The sequence below is a fragment of the Semicossyphus pulcher genome, unplaced genomic scaffold (assembly GCF_022749685.1).
Source record: "Semicossyphus pulcher isolate SPU_LCO1_2020_fin unplaced genomic scaffold, fSemPul1.0.p SCAF_14, whole genome shotgun sequence".
In the NCBI taxonomy this organism is placed as follows: Eukaryota; Metazoa; Chordata; class Actinopteri; order Labriformes; family Labridae; genus Semicossyphus; species Semicossyphus pulcher.
In genome coordinates, this window is record NW_027211648.1 from 8,986,296 (window position 1) to 9,003,131 (window position 16,836).

The window sequence follows — 16,836 nt, forward strand, 5'->3', positions numbered from 1 at the left end:
AAACTGATGCCTCACCCGCCCCTCCCTCCCTCTCTTCCTCCCTCCTTTCTTAACTCCTCTTTTCTCCGTCTTCTCCTCTCCCTCTTCTGTCTCCTCACCTTTCTTTCACTTTGACCCTGTTTTGTGTTCTGCTCTCTGTTGAGGGTGTAGTCTTGATCCTGTGTGTGTGTGTATGTGTGTGTGTGTGCGCGCAGTTATGTAACTGTAGTCTCTCCCTGGGAATGGACCGCTGCTTCTTTGAGCTCCGCTTTTACTTCCTCCCGCCCACTGCCCCGGCAACAGCCTATAACGGGAGCCGATGGTTTCCCGTCGGCCAGTGGGAGAGGGGAGCCGTGTTTTGACAGGGCAGAGGAATGTGAGGAGGGCGGGGTCTTTCCAGGAAGTGGATGGCAATGGAGTCAGATCCTGGACTCTTTGGCTGAGCTACTTATTTGGCACAGTGGGAAAGACTGGATGTCGATACACTTTTTGTTGCGTGGAACACAAGATGATGAAATCTTTCATTCTGTTGTATTCTCATGTGAAACAAATAAAAGAGGAGTTAAGGCAAGAAAAAGTCTATTTTTTTTATTAAACTATTGGTTCCTTCCCGATTCTGCTACTCAGAGTTGAGTATTAGCTGATAACAAGCACTTCTGTGTTAAAACAGTTGTAGTAGTAACAGCAGTCTACTACTAACAATATATAGATGTGATTGCTACACTTGTTTAATAGCCTGGCTCATTTAACTGAAGGAATCCTAACCTAAAAACAAGCTAGGCTAACATTAGCGGCTTCGCTATGGCCCCTCCTGACACCGTGTTTGCTAAATAGCACCAGAGAAGCTAACTGCTCTATTCTGTGTTGTTACCTGTTTTAATTATCATAACTTTAAATAAGAAATACAGCTTAAAAATGTGTGACTGGAAAACACTGGTTGCTGACATTTTGCTAGCTTTGACTAACAATACACTCTTAGCTAGCAAAGCACTGTCGTTGCTGGCTAACGCTACATGATAGGTTACCTGAAATGAGTTCTTCTTTGCCTCTCTAGAACAGTAGCTGCCTGTTGTAGCTTTATTATTTATCATTGCTGAGTAGACTACTGTTTTGGGAGAAAAGGAAGTTTGTTTTCTTTGGAGGAGGGGGGCTAATATTTGCTATTTAACTGGCGCAAGTAGCGGCGTATTAGCTGATACTTGATTCTGCATTTTAGGTCGTATTGGAGGCATTCTGAGGTGGATATAGGAACATGCTCCGCTTTTGATTCATTAAAAGCGACAGTTTGAGATTCTGTATGTTTGCAAAAGGAAAAATGGACAACCAACATTACTTAAATCTTAAAAAAGCTCAGTAAGAGAGACAAGAGCAAGGGGAGGGAGAGGCAGAGCGAGGGCTGACTCGGAAGTCACCGGGTCATCTGTTTCTGGCCCGAGTTCCTGGAATCCAGACCTGATGAGAGGATTGGATGGGTGGGTAGATGGATAGATGGGAGGATGACAGGGGAGAAAGGCTTTGCCCAGGGTGCTCATTTTCTGTGTGTGTGTGTGTGTGGAGGGGGGAGAGAAGTGCTGAGCCTGTCCTTTACTGGGCTGAGTCCTGACTTGTCGGCGCTCCGGCTGCACACAATGATCTGCAGAATGCCTGGCATTTAGAGGAAACAGGGAAAAAAAGGAGATGAGGGGAAAATTAAAGAGAGAGAGGGAGAGCAGCTCTGCGAACAGAGTAATCTAGGAAATGTTTTTTCATGCCACCTAATCTGGGATTAGTTAAAAGCAGCATGACAGTTCAAGATTTCATCAGGCATCAAGATTTGGGGTGTTTCTGTTAATGGCTCCTCATCTGCCTCGAGTTATGCGCAGGATGCAGGCAAGCGACCGCAGTGTAACCTTGGAGACTCATTTGCATTCAGTAAAAGTGGAGAAATGCTCGTTCAGGCGGGGAATGTGGGACGTGGCAATGACGAGGCCTCCCAAAAAAACTGCAACATTTTCGCGATAAGGAGAGCGGCAGCCCGGAGATTAAAGAGAAGAGAGGATTTTATGTTTTATATATTGTGTTTGCATTTGATAAGTTCACACAATTCATCCTCTGTTACGCTTGTTTGCCTGAGGATGAAGCAGATTGTCTTGACCCCAGACAGTCACCAGTTGACCTTACTTGTGAAAGGGTCCCTTTGAGGACAATAAACATTTAACTGCCTGTCCTTTACAGCTAAACGTGCAAGATCAAGAATATAAGGTATATACCAGCCTTCTTTTAGCCCACCTTGAGGGAAAGAACCAGCGCTTTTATCAGGATACAATTAATGGATATTGCGGGGAAACAAGGTTTAGAAACCTCTTTGTAGATTGTAGCATAGATGTAAAATGGCCTGGCTAAAAGCGTAAGCAGCAGCTGGTCTCTCTCACCATCAGATGTGGTTTGGAGGTGCCGCATCTCCTCTGTTTTTCGTGGAAAAAGGTGCTTTAAAGGCCTCATTTCAAGGAGTTTCAAATGAGCTTGTTCATACATGGTTTGCAAGTGGAACGTGTGTGTGTGTGTGTGTGTGTGTGTGTGTGTGTGTGTGCGCTCAGATGTGTCCGCTGCATTCCACTCCACCCGTTCGGAGTTCTTCTTCGTGGATGACATATCATTACCGCAATTACAGGGCGAGAAGAGTCCGACCATAGACACACACACACACACACACAGGGGTGCACACATAAAGAAGAAATGCTGCACAAATGCAAGCGCACACATATGCAGGCCAAATGCATGAAGGCAAATTGAAGAGCAGGCCGAAAAATCTTAACTTCATTTCAGACGCTTTTGCCTCCGTCTCTCTCCTCCGAGCACTCAATGCACACACTCTCTCTCCGACACACACACACACACACTGACTGCATATGTGCGGAAAGCTGCCAGCCGACGTGGGAACCCAAAGAGGTTCCATCTTTTATAAATCCCCTCTCTGTCTCTTTCCCAAATGTGTGTGTTCGGTGTGTACGTGTGTGTGTTCACGCTCCCCTCAGAGTAAGCACAAGCACAGCATTCCTCTTCGCCTTCCTCTCCACCCTTCTTTCCCTCCCCCCCTTCCCTCTTTTTCTGCATCCCCCCCTTCTCCACTCCACCTCTCTCCCTCTCTTCTGGTAAAAAGGTACTCACACACTCACTGTGTGTGTGTGTGTGTGTGTGTGTGTGTGTGTGTGTGTGTGTGCTTGTGTGTGTGTTAGAAAGAGGGCGAGTGAGAAAGAGAGAGCAGGTCTCTCCTAGACTGAATACCTTTTGTAAAAGGAGCTGGGGTTGAATGGGAGTGGTGTTGGTGGCAGTTTCCCACCATATTTAGAAGCTACCCCCCTTTCTCCTAACACACGCACACACACACACGTCCGTACACACACACACGTCCACACACACAGGCACATGCTCACATATAAATGTGTCGTTGTGTATTAAATGCCAGCGGAGATTAAAGTTGTCAGTTGATAAGATGGGTTTAAAAGGACTTGGATCCATCCCAGTCGTGTTTGTGTGTGTGTGGGGGTTTTTGTGTGTGTGTGCGCAGCATGAATAGATAGTCATTCAGTTCTGACACCTGAGAGCATTCCTCACTGTTTAACACACCCAGGATGAGGAAAAGGATACCTGCTCTTACGTCTTTCTCTGTCTGTTATCTCTCTCCTCCTTAACGTGCACAATACAAACCACAATCGGGTACATGAGCGTTATTATGAAGCTTACACCACTGTGTTGATACAGGAAACATGCAGATACATAGTTTAGATAGCGCCACTGTCCTCGTCACAGAGATCCAAAAAAAGTAGATCCGTTCTGATGACTGTGAATCCACAGAATTACAAAGAATAATGTCAACAAGTTAAGTTCAGTTTCAGTTTCACTTCTGCCTCTCGCTCTCTATAATTTCCCTTTTTGTGTTAGCTCAGCCTGCGGTAAAATCAGCCTTAAATACAATATGCATCATGAATTCAAATGTTGATATTAAAGGGATAGTTGGGATTTCTGAAGTGAGGTCGTATGAGTACGGTAGATGACGCTCAGCGAGAGCCCGATTTGGAAAGGCCAGACTGAGCTCTGACTCGAAAGCTGAGCTCTGTTGGTTTCGAGCAAAAGGTACTTTAGTCAGCTCAAAAAAAAGTCCCACATAAAAAAAAAATCCCTTAAGTGAACACTATGTCTGTGTGTATCGGCAGCCCTTCAAAAAATCTGCACTGTCCCTTTAAGAAATTCTGAAACAAAGCTTATTTGAATGATGCCTGTTTACATATTCACTCTGACAACATTGGTTAAACCCATCATACCTTTCTAATAGATTTGTTAGTGTAATTATAAATGTGTTCTCTTTTGTCATTTTTCTACACCTCTATTTTTTATATGTTTGTTTCCACTCGTCTTCTTTTATTCCCCCAATTTAACCTCTTTACTTCAATAAAAGACCGTCAGTAGTGTTTGGAATCCCAACAGCAGCAGTTTTTTTTTAATCTTTCTTCCTCTGTTTTTTAATCACATGGTAGCTAGCATTTAAAAATGGCGGTTATGTAAGATTCTGGTGTATGAGCAGTCAGCAGTTGTCCAAACTCCCCCTCCAGTTTTTCACAGCCCAATGAAAACTAGTACCTTGGTTGCCGGGCAGTTTTTTTTTGCGGTAGGAACCAAAATCAGAAGCAGCTTTAAGATCCTGAGTTCCCCGAAAGAGTTCACAACTTCCTGGAAAAGTTGGTGTGCTGCATTAAAGGGCTTTGATTCTGTCTGTCGCTCTGTTTGTGGATATTAGTGTAGAGTGTTGCTGGTTTTGGTTTGTGCAGGAAAAAGCGAGTCCTTGGTGTTCTTCTTACCAGAATCAAAGCCTTTCATGGAGCCATATTGGTGTTAAATGCTGTGTAACAGATCTGTGACAGCATACTAATCTGTTAATCTAGATAGTAACACAACAACCAAACAATTGCAATGAAATTTCAGTTTTCCATTTGACCCTTGTCCCAGACAAAGGAAAGGCCTCAGGCCGACAGTGTGTAACATTGATAGAAAAGCACTATCTTTCCTGTTTGGAACCCAGACAGATGCATTCCTCGGTCAAAAAATAGCTGTGACCGACTCTTCTTGCAGACTAGTTCTGCGTGGCTCTCAAAGTTCAACCTGCCTTCTGTCCGAGTTTGAAGACTGTTGTGTGTGAACCATGCATCATCCTTCTCTTTAAAGGTGGACCAAAGATGGCAGATTTAAGAACATAACACTTTTACCTACTGAAATTAGCACGTTGATGCGGGTTTTTCAGACCCGTTTATAGATTTCGATTGTCTCTTTTCCCATTGACAGTGAAGTATACTGCTTTCGGTCTCTTTTCTGCTGCGTCGCCGTCTGACGTCACAAACGCGGCAGAGATCTATCTATCTCATTCAGTCTGTTTATCAAACTCGGTGCCGACAAATTTGGAACGATGTTTGAGTGCTGCTTGGACGGACGGAGACGGCCGAGTTTGTAGCTGAGATGACGCCGAAGTTACCGATGGAGCATAGCATCGCAACGGAATTTGTGTTCCCATCAATGCCGATTGGAGCCGAGGCGATAATGACCCTTGTCTACTGCAGAGTCATTTGACCCGGGTCTGAATGCCGATTGTAACCTTTCACGCTCAGCAAAAAAGCCGGGTGTCAGCAGGTTTTTTGACCAGTGGGAAAGCGGCTTTTGTAACGTCTGTTACATCCAGCATGGATCACTCAGGAGCAAACACTTGTTATCCACTGGTTTATCAGCCTGATGATTGAAGCAGAATCGTGTTGAAAGCTAGCAAAGAGACATCAAACAAGAGCCTGTTAGCATTTCTACTCTAGAAGGACAGGAGGAGCAGGAATGATGTTATGAACAGGCCTCACAGCTTTAAAAGCAAACTGAAGGGGAAAGCTTTAAGGCTACTTTTGTAGTGGAACTTTACTGGACACATCTTAAGCTTCATTAGCAGTTAAAGAATAAAGACTTTAAGTTAGTATTGGACAAAGCTTTTTTATGAGACACATTTTAATTTCTAAACATGGACATTTCTTCCTACGTTGAGCTGACAAACTCATCTTACTGAAGTCATTACCAGCACAGGAAACATACAAAGTTCAACAGTCAGACATGCTGATGTACTGATTCAGCATGGCACTGCATGACGAATACAAGAACATGACTGGCTCGGACCTATACAGCTGCAAGAAGTATTAAAAGCAGCGGTAAACAAGCAGTGGAAGTTCATGTGTGTTCAATGAGCTCATGTGTAATGTCGTATCACCTGTGGTTTCCACTTTTGTTTTCTTTACGTCATTGGCAAAAACTCTGTGGTTTGAGACAGAAGAAGAAGTGGACATGTGATCAGTTTCACTGCCATTGTCTCGGTTTTTATGAATTATTCATTCATGTGCAGAAAGAAGGAAGTTGGTAAATTCAAGGCAAGTTTCCAACACTGATTTAATTTGGAGCAAGCAATACGAAGATTTTGGCGTGTGCGTGTGAATAGTGGTAGGAAGCGAGAGGTGTGAAGCTGTCAGCTGGAAGTAAGTCAGACAGTCTGTTATGTGCCTGTGAATATCCAGTATGCTTCATCACGATGGACAAACTGGAGTCATTGGGCGTGTGTGTGTGTGTGTGAATGATGAATGGCTGTATGAGTAATGACCAGCCTGTTATGAGGTCAGAGCTGCTGCTGAGTATCTGTAGCTTCTGTGTGTGTGTGTGTGTGTGTGTGTGTATGTGTGTGTGTGTGTTTGTTACATCTCGGTGTGTGTTTTTTACTCTATGCATCTTTTATGTTAGAGAGGCAGTTTCCATGCTTACACAGGGTTTTCTGTCTAATGACACGGACGCGCACACACACACACATGCACACACAAACATTCATACGCCCGGACAAGTGGGTGATTGTTTTCTGGATTCAACATGGAATTTTTCAATTTAACATTTTATCCCTGCTGGGAATCGACACCTTATTCCTCCCACATTCCACAGAGAAACGGAAACCACCGTGTGTGTGTTTGTGCGTGTGTGTGTGTGTGCATGGTGATGTCTGAAGCTATCACCAGCAGCATCCATCTGGTAATGATTCCACTGGAAAACAAAGGTCATTATTCATCATTGATACATTAAACTTCCAGATATGTGCATTAGATCCTGCAGGAAACATTGTGCAACACGACCCAGAGAACAGCTGCAATTCCAAACCTCATCTACATTTTCCGACATTTAGCTTCCACCACGACTGAGCTTACAAAGCAAATAACCACAAGATCAGATGTCTGTAGACAACTGGATAATCATATTTCTGTTTAGTTACTTCTGCACACACAGTGCAATTTCACACACCAGTTGTTTCAAATTGCAGTGAAAAGTTAAGTGTTTCTACTTAGAGGAGGCTGATGCCAAGAAATATTTAACAAGTCATCTGTAAGCACAACACAACACATTGTGTTTAACGACCAGACGGGGCTGTAATTGCTTTCAAGGAAAGTTTGACTTTTCGCAATGTTACAGTGTTACAATTTCATTTAGCAGACGCTTTTGTCCAAAGCGACGTACATCTGAGAGTTTTTAGGGAATATTCCAGAGAATTAAAATGTCAAAACTAGGGTTAGCTTAGCATAAAGCCTGGGGTGAACAGCTAACCTGGCTCTGAAAAAATCCATGAAATAGTTTGACACCTAACTCGACTCCAACAGGTAGCTTGTGAGCTCAGAGACCCTGACGACAATAAATGCACCTTGAAAGCCTCTTCCCACTTCAGTTCAATCAAATACACAGATGTCCCACCCCCTCCAATACAAAATTATAGGATAGGCCTATCAGCTTTGGCCTACAAGTTTGTCAACTTTTGAATGTAACCAATCACAGCAATGTTGCAGCAGCCTCCATCGACAGGTCGGGTCAGTTATGCTGAACGCTAGCTGAGCTAAAGTGAGGAGTTCGGTGATGTTAGCATTTGTTGAGCCAGATTTATGTTGGACAATGAAGGTGGCCACGCCAAGAAGAAGCAGAAAACTATTTCCACAGGGAGTAGTAAAAGCACGTTTTTATTCACGAATGTGCAGGACGAGTGTGTGCCTTATCTGTGGTACCAACGTTTCAGTCGGCTAAAGAATCAACATGGAGCGCCACCAGCAATTACAGCGATGTAATGCAAGTAGCTATTGGCCACTTTCATAAGTTAGCTCTCTAAACCAACCCAACAAAATGTGCAGATTTTGTTGCCTTTGGACAGAGCGAGGCTCTCTGTATCTCCATGTTTGTAGTCTTTTTGCAAGCTAGCTAACTTCTCCTGGCTCTAGCTTCATATTTAGTTGTATAGTAACATTTCTGCATTCAAATCTCAAAAACAACTAGATCTATGTTGTATTTTGTTGAGTTGTTGTACCTACATTGTTTCCAACAGTGCTCAAACACATAGGTATCAAAAGTTTAGCAAGATAGAGATGCGCTTAATTTGGGTTCCTGTCTTCCAGGGAAACATAGGAGACATCAACATCAACTCCCATGATCCTAGCTTCTTCACAATGTCTAAATCCACTGTATATCTTTTGTTATTGCTTACATTGAGAGACCCCATAGCTGCAGAATTCACATACAGCACATTTAATCTGCAGCTTTTTTTAGAACACTTATATTTTAGATAGCATGTGTATTTTTCCAGTTGAACTCCTCACTTCCTGTATGTGGAAATGACTTCCTTCCTGTTACCTTATCCAACACCAGGGGTCCGTTTCACAAAGAAGGTTCAACAAACTCTGAGTCTAACCCTGGACTCTGAGTTGATCTACTCTGAGATAGGAAACTCGTGAGTTTTCGGTTCCAGAACAGCTGATCAGAGTTAGTTCAATCAACTCTGAGTAGGTTCACCCGGAGTTAAGTGCGTGCACGCTGACTGTAAAAAGCCAGCATTAATGGAGCCCCGACACCACGATTCACCATGGCAACGGTACACAAAAAGAGGTCCTCCTACGTCACACCAGCGGAGCTCGAAATCCTCATGCGGACGTTCAACGAATACGAGCATGTTTTTAGAAAAATAAAGTAACACGGCTGCAGCTGCAAAAGAGAGAGAAGCGGCGTGGGAAGAAACTGCTGCTCGAGTAAATTTGCAAGTTTGAACTGGTCTATTTATTTAATACTTAATCACGACCGGAAGCTAAAATTTATATGAATTTAGGAGCAATCCAGCGGGAGAAAAACGTAAATGGAAGCACTTCAATCATATTTTCAATATTAAACAGATTAAATATAATTCAGTGGCTGTTTTAATGTGCATCAGCTTTATCCCTAACATGATGCTGACTTCACATACATTATAATTCATGTTGATTAAACTGAATGTGTTAGTTTAAAAAAAAAAAAATCCAATAACTAACGGCGTCTTATTTGAGCGCTCTCGGCAGTGGTGGTGGAAAATCTAAAAATGATGACTTTGACACAGATTTGTCTTTTGATTTTTTTTATCATAAATATAAAAGACTTTTGCAAAGCGGTCAGAGCAGCACAGAGATGCAACTTTTCTTCTTTTAATTCGGTAACCGCTCAAACACACGCGTGAGACGGGCTGAATGAATGAGGAAGTCGAATGAGGGTTTTATATTCTAGAGGGAGGAGACAGAGCGAAACTCTGAGTTTCCTGAAGAAAACCTGCTCACGACCAGGTTAGGTTCATAGAGTCTGTTACTACAGTAACTGACCGAGAGCTTAAGTTACCTCTCTCTGTGAAACAGGCTAGAGTTACCCCTCTTTCTCTGGTTTGAGTTACCTCCCTTTGTGAAACGGAAAACTCAGAGTTTCCCTCATTTCAGGGTTAACAGACTCAGAGTTTTCAATAAACCTGCTTTGTGAAACGGACCCCAGAATGCCTTTAACCGTCAAGCAGAGTATTTAAGTGGAATCTCATGTACTCATGATTCAGACTGTGTGTAATGATGCATAAAAGGAGGAAATGAGAGGCTATCTAAAGAACACGGGGTTATTGGAAGAGATGTCCTTGACTGGCCTCCTCTGCATTCGCTCCTTATTTATCATTTGAGCCGATACTTCATTTACCCTCTCTTTTCCTCCCTCCTTTCTTCTCTGTCTCGCTCTTCTCTTTTTCCTGGCAGAGCTCAGAGTGGTGTTACCATCTGTCTGTGATGTGTCCTGGACGCGGCTCTGTATGTGTATGTGTGTGTGTTCGAGCCAGGATGGCCGGGCTGAGCTGGGAGCGGGGCTCAAACGGGGGAAGAAGAAGAGTTTTAGGGGAGAAGATCGATATCAAGAATTTTAAAAGGAAACAGAGTCAGAGAGGCAAAAAAAAAAAAAAGGCACGGCGAGTGTTGCGTGAGTGTGTGTGTGTGTGTTTATGTTGTAACAGTATGAGGCACAGCTGTGTGATCTGGTAACCTTTTCAAAGACCGTGTTGGTGCTTGAAGACGACCAGCTGAAAGAAATGACACACAATGACACACAGCTGTTTTCAGATGCACGCGGTGTGTGTGCGGATGAGTGCATATTATCAGTGTATGTATGTCAGAGGTGGATATCAGAAATAGATCTCTGTTACCGACTTAAATAGCAGCAAATCCCTGATGCATACTGTGTGTGTGTGTGCATTAGCGTGTGTGTGTGTGTGTGTGCTAATAGCAGCTTATAGCCATTAGTCAGTAGCTCTTTAGCAGTGATTTCACTCAGCAGCGTTGAATTGAAACACCTACATCATTCCTTAATCTACCTCTGGCTATAAATCTGTGTGTGTTTGTATATGTGTGTACATTTATGTGTGGCTAGGTTAGCTTTTGCACAACATTTTGGCTAGGGCTCTTTGTGTATCAGCTGTGTGTGTGTGTGTCTGTATCCCCCTGGAGAGACATATTTCCCTGGGAGCTCCTGCGGTTGAGTATCTACATCTTTTTCCGCTGTGTGTAAACACACACATACATCTGACTGATAAAGTTCGGGTTAGCATCTTGGCTACAGAGCGTGTGCACGCCGGACACACACTTAGCCTTTTTAGTTGAAGCCGTGTTATTTTCCACTTAAGATGAATGACTCTGGTTGTTGTTTTAATTTTTTCACAGTTGTACTTTTTGGTTTTACTGCTATTATTACGCGAGTGAAGAAACCAACTCCACATTTAGCTCTCTGGGTTACTCCCCAAAAGAGCGCTAGCAGAAATGACCCCAGAAGCTCTCACAAGACTCCCTTTCCTTGCTCTGTGTTTGCAATGGAAAGCTAATGTGCTGTATTTACAAAGCTAACAGCAGGTGCAGTATCCCTATTCACCTAAACCCAAGTGAGACCTTATTCATCTAATACATCTTCTTTTATTAATCCTCCAAACAGGATATTCACTCTAATCCCTCCTCTATTTGACAAAAGCATTGTTGATGATGAAGTGCTTTGAATTAGCCTCTCACTCTCAGCCTCTTTAATCTTTTTCTCATTTATACTGTCGTGATGTGACTTGTTGTATGTCCCGAAAGCCTGTGCAAAGCCAGTGTTCGGGGAAAAGAAAACATATCATTACTAATGGTAATCTGTTTGTGCAAACAATCTTTTCTTGCCTTTGTTGATAGCGCTGATTGTCTCCATCTTTCCATCTCCTCCTCATTGTTCTGATTGTGTGCACCTTTTGTTGGAGTAAACCCTCCCTCTCCCTCGCTAGCTCATTCTAATATGTTTTACTTCCTGTGGTTATCCGTCATGTTCCACGTGCACCTCTGTTATTAAGGCTATATCTCGGCTGTGATCCAAGTGCTTATTCAAATTGGGCCAGAGCCAGCATGATTACAATAAACCCAATGGAAACAGTCAAATTTAATAAAAGCTCCTCGACGATGCAATAATGTTTTCACGCTCACATGAAGTGGAAAATTGCTTTGTCGATGAGGAAATTGCACAGTTAGCTCTGATGGAAACAGTCAGCTACGCTGACTTAAACAGGCCTGACATAATGTGGTCTCATATATCATTGTACAACATGTAAAGGGGCAGTTAATTTTTGGAAATAGCTTATTAGCTTTATTTGCTAAGATTAAGGTGATGGATTTATAACACTTTAAGATCTGTCAGTTAAACATGAAGCTAAAGCCAGTTAGCTTAGCCTAGCTTAAAAAAGTAGATACAGCTAGCTAACAGATCAACAAAAGAGATACATTGTGTTGATAAGAAAGCTTTAGAGGTGTTGTAAGGTGGAATTTGTTACATTCAGACAACCAGGCTGGCAGTTTACGCTTGATTCCAGTCTTTTTGCCAAGCTAGCTTACTTGGTGCTAGTTTAGCTACATATTTGCTGTCTAGGCAATAGTATAAATCGCCTTGTCCAACCTGTTAGAAAGTAAATATTCACAGCCATTTCTTGTTAAAGATTAATGCCTAAAATTAGACCTTGTTCCTGTTGTAGCTTCTACATATAAGGCCATATTTTAAACCTTCCTCTTTGGATGAATGTTTGAAATATAGCCAACAGTACCAGACAGAAAAATCAACAACAGTGGTTCTCAACTGGTCTGGCCTCAGGACCCACCACCACCTCCTTAATGTCAAACTGGACCCAAATGTATTTAATGAAAAATGGTGCAGTTTGGACCTGAGACGGAACAAACGTCACAGTATGTCAACACCACAAAACGCAACAGTATGATAGTCAACCAAAATGACCAGTGCGAGGAAAATGCTGTCTCTGCAATTTATTCAGTTAGCAGTGGTTTTTCAAGAGAAAAAAAATTGCATAAATGCAACTACTGTAGGGCTCATCAAGTGTTAAGAATGTAACTGTAGCTGGGATTACCCGATCAGTGAATAAACTACACTACTACTTCACGCACGTCATAGGAAACCCATGTCCTTCAAAATAAAAGCGCAGCATACACTTTTTCTTTTTCAAGCACACATCTACGACCCACTGAAAACAGCTCCGCGACCCATTTTTGGGTCCCAACCCACCATTTGAGCACCAAGGCTCTAGAATCCTATTTGATTACTTAACAACCTAACCTGGTTGTTGCGCGTCATGTCAACCGTTTCTGTTTCCCTCACAGGATGTTACAGTGGAAATATGCCTCTGTATTGTAGTCACTGTATGTGTTTGTGTTTTTATAGGTTAACTCAATGCTGACATTCTCTCTCTCTCCCTCTCTGTACTTTCCCAGGTAGGGCAGTTCAGTGAATTTCTCCATGAATGTACGTCACAATGATGATGACAGACCAGATTCCACTGGACTTGGCTCCGCCCCCCCTCCTGAACGCGGAGGTGCCTCTCATGCCTCACATGGTTAACGGTGACGCAGCACAGCAGGTAAAGCTCTCACACACGCACGTCTGTCATTTGCATTCAGTTTTCGTTGCACAATTGATATCTGTCAGCGTTGCTGTGTTGCCACACACACACACACCAACCAGCAAGAGCACACATCAAACAGTCGCGCAGCAGCTTCTCTTTGTTGTCATGTCATCACAGAGCTCCTGGGTGGTTGCCACAGGTAATGAACAGCTGCTACAGGAAGGCATGTGGCATTTAACAGGAACAGGAATAAACACAGATGCGTACATATGCATCCTTCAGTCAGACATCTTTTATAGCAGCCTGTAACTCGATTGATGCATCCCAGGCCTTAGCTTAAATGACTTTGGAAAAGGATTCAACCGCTTCCTTCTGAGGCTGACTGATCTTATCGGAAGCTGCAGAGCCAACTGGATCACCTTCAAAGTACAAACCCCCGCCCGAGCCCTGCGCAGACGACGAAAGGAAGCGATCATCGTAATTAAAAGCATCACAGTTAATTGACCTGCGTCTAATCCGGATAGATTCTTACACCGTGTGCTTGTGCTAGATGAGAGATGATGATGATGATGTTTGTGTATCATCCCCGCCTGTTCCCTCACAGCCCAGAGGAAGTGTGGTGGGAGTGATTTGGCTGCGACACATAACAGTTAGGGAGGGTTTTGGCTGTGACACACAGCAGTTAGGGTGCTCTTTTTATTGTAACACCCTGCAGTTTCAACTTGGTTCCCAGTGTAGAATCACGTTTCCAGACCGATGATTATATAGATTTTACTCTGCATGTGTGTCCATGTTTGTGTGTATTTGTGTGCGTTTCTTATACCATGTCTGTGTGGGCACACGAGTGTCTGTGTTGAGGCTGAGTACATACTTGTGTGTTTGTGTTTGTGTCTGCTTGCTTGTCTATCTGCTTTCCTGTCTGTCTATGTGTGTCTACCTGCCCACACCTGTTTACATGGGTGTTTATCTGTGTCTGTGTGTTCCTGTGGTGCATGCAGGCAGAGAGATCAGAGACATTGTTAGGGTGCAACAGTAAATCAGTGTACAAGATTTAGTCTGTAAGGAAAGGGTATGTGCATAATGGACATGTTAGCTATCTGTAACTGTAACTCACTGGAATTACCCTTTGAGTATTTCTTTTATTTTCCTTTCTGAAAAAGTGGATCCTGGAGTTTACCATTCATATACTGATGAACTTCAGTTTCCAATAACAGCTTTTGCTTTTAGAGTTTAAAAAAATAATAGTTAGTATTCACAAAGTTAGCTTTAACAGTGTCTAAAATTTCAAAATAAAGCACAAAATTGTAGCCAATAATTTTTGGTTGACCACCAGGGTCAGCCCTACACATGGGTCTGTATGTGACTGAGTGAATGACTTTCAGAGCCAAATGAAGTAAACAAAAATAACAACAACAACGACCCGGGAACACTTACAAATAAACGCATTGTGTACAAATGAGGGGAGTCAGGATTCCAGATCGGGCTTTTATTTTGAAAAAGCATACCAGAAGTGTTGACCTACTTTACTCTCCATGCCTGTGACTTTTACTAAAGGGAGAGATGTTAATATTGCTGTCAGAGATCAATAGGACTCATCACAATTCATTTTCACCGTGTATTTTGACCGAGAACCGCACGCGGCTCGGGGTAAAAATAGGCGAGCCTCCTATTCGCTACATTTTCGCGCGTGTCACACCAGCATTGTGAAGACTCTCATCTGTTTTCATTCATTTCAAATGAAAATGAACACGTCGCGCAGCCGTCACGCACACGCCACGCTTCCAGTGTTGCCCACAAAAGCGCACATTGACCTGATGCGGTCAGCCACATACTAGGTTTTGACCTATGCTGTGTCCAAAACCGCATACTAACGTACTGCCTACTAACGTACTGCCTACTAACGTACTGCCTACTAACGTACTCAAACAGTATGTATTGCATACTGCCTACTAACCTGAATATTAAGATACCATTGGCATCATACTCAGAGCCGTCTTCTCCGTATCACGTGACTTAATCGTTTATGTATGTCCGGTCTGATCTCCAGTCCATCTCCGCCATAGTAGATGCTAAATAGCCGCAATGCATTTTGGGGCGGTTGAGTACAACCAGTGAGCTCCTGTCTCATACTCAAATATCCGGGCCGATCTAGTATACATCCAGGCATTTCTCGCATACACAAAATTTCATACTATGAGATGGGAACGCATGACTTACTCAATTTTACGTCACGGTTAGTATGATTAGTATGATAGTATGCGGTTTCGGACACACCGCTAGTCTTGTTGGTCTTCTGTTCTGGCTGGAGTATGGATCCTTGTATTAACCACATAATGACGTGCAACAGCGTAGCCAGAGGAAGGTTAATGCTCTGTTATACTTAAAACCTTCTGTTGGCCATATTTAGTGTGTTTACATGGACTTAAGAATCCTGGTTATGAGGTCCATTTGGTTTTGATCATATTTGGGATATCGCTTTTAATCGTCTTTACATGATTTATACTGGTAACCCAATCACATTCCTCTTACTGTTAACTTCGTATCGATGTGACTGTGGCTTTTGAAAATGATGCTTCTTTAGCTTGTAGCAGGTCAGTGGATGGTGACCAAGCATATCAACAACTGTATGGAATTAACAATTTGTCACATCAGAGCGACTACTTTTGTCTTGATTTTAACCACTGGGACCTGATTTGCTCCTCTTTACGTGTTAGCAAACGGGCATCCTGTAACAGAGGTAAAGGAGTAAAGCATTTAGATGTTTTTCTAATCAAAACAAAGTATATTTAACACTATGCTTCTGAGAGTTCAGCGGCCATCTTTACATGATGCAGTGATTTGTTATCAATGCTATTTTCTTTAGCCAAGATATCCAACCAGTGTCAGGATTTAGCTCTTTTGCCAACACATAGTTGTTTATATATTAACAAAGCCATCCTCATGTATGTAGCTATTTTTGTTGAATATATATGAGGATTTTTTTGCTGATTTTATTGGTAAAAAAAGTTGTTTAGTTCAGAGAGAAAAGTAGTGATTGCATCAAACCAGTAGCTAACAGGATCTATCAGAATAGTTCACAATGAAGATGCTGCAGGATCTTTACACATTCTATAATCGAGGCTTATGCAGGTTTATATGTTACACTAACATACAGTACACGCTCTCTCTCTACACACACACACGCCCACATGGTCTGATACGGGGGTTTTCTCAGTCCTTGAGAAACATGGGTCGCCCTGTACTATGCTGGGGTTCCCATAGCAACTGCAGCCGCTGCAGCAGACAGAGCAGGAAGTGTGTGTGTCCGCGAGGGTGTGCGTGTGTGTAAGGGAGAGGAGCAGGTTAGCGCGGAGATGGGAGAGCATGCAGACACTACAGGAGGAGCGCAGGATATGAGGATTTTACGACGGCACACCTGTAGAGCGTAGACAGGGGGGCTGTGCTCGCGTGTGCGTGGATACATGTGCGTGCGTGTGTGATGGAGGGTCACCTGTTTCATGTCTACAGCCATGTGTACACTCTCAACAATCTGTATGCGGAGAATATGACGGTAAGGTGCATGCACACTCCCTTCCGGCAGAAAGAAACAAAAC

At 43.0% G+C, this 16,836-nt stretch overlaps 1 protein-coding gene across 1 annotated transcript in view; it reads left to right on the forward strand.

Annotated features, from left to right (window-relative positions):
- fndc3ba (fibronectin type III domain containing 3Ba) overlaps positions 1-16,836 on the forward strand; it is a 110,711-nt gene that overhangs the window by 14,004 nt on the left and 79,871 nt on the right. Inside the window, exon 2 of the mRNA XM_069661324.1 lies at positions 13,113-13,258. Coding sequence (XP_069517425.1) covers positions 13,142-13,258 — 117 coding nt within the window. The 5' untranslated portion in view covers positions 13,113-13,141. The remainder of the gene's footprint in view (positions 1-13,112; positions 13,259-16,836) is intronic.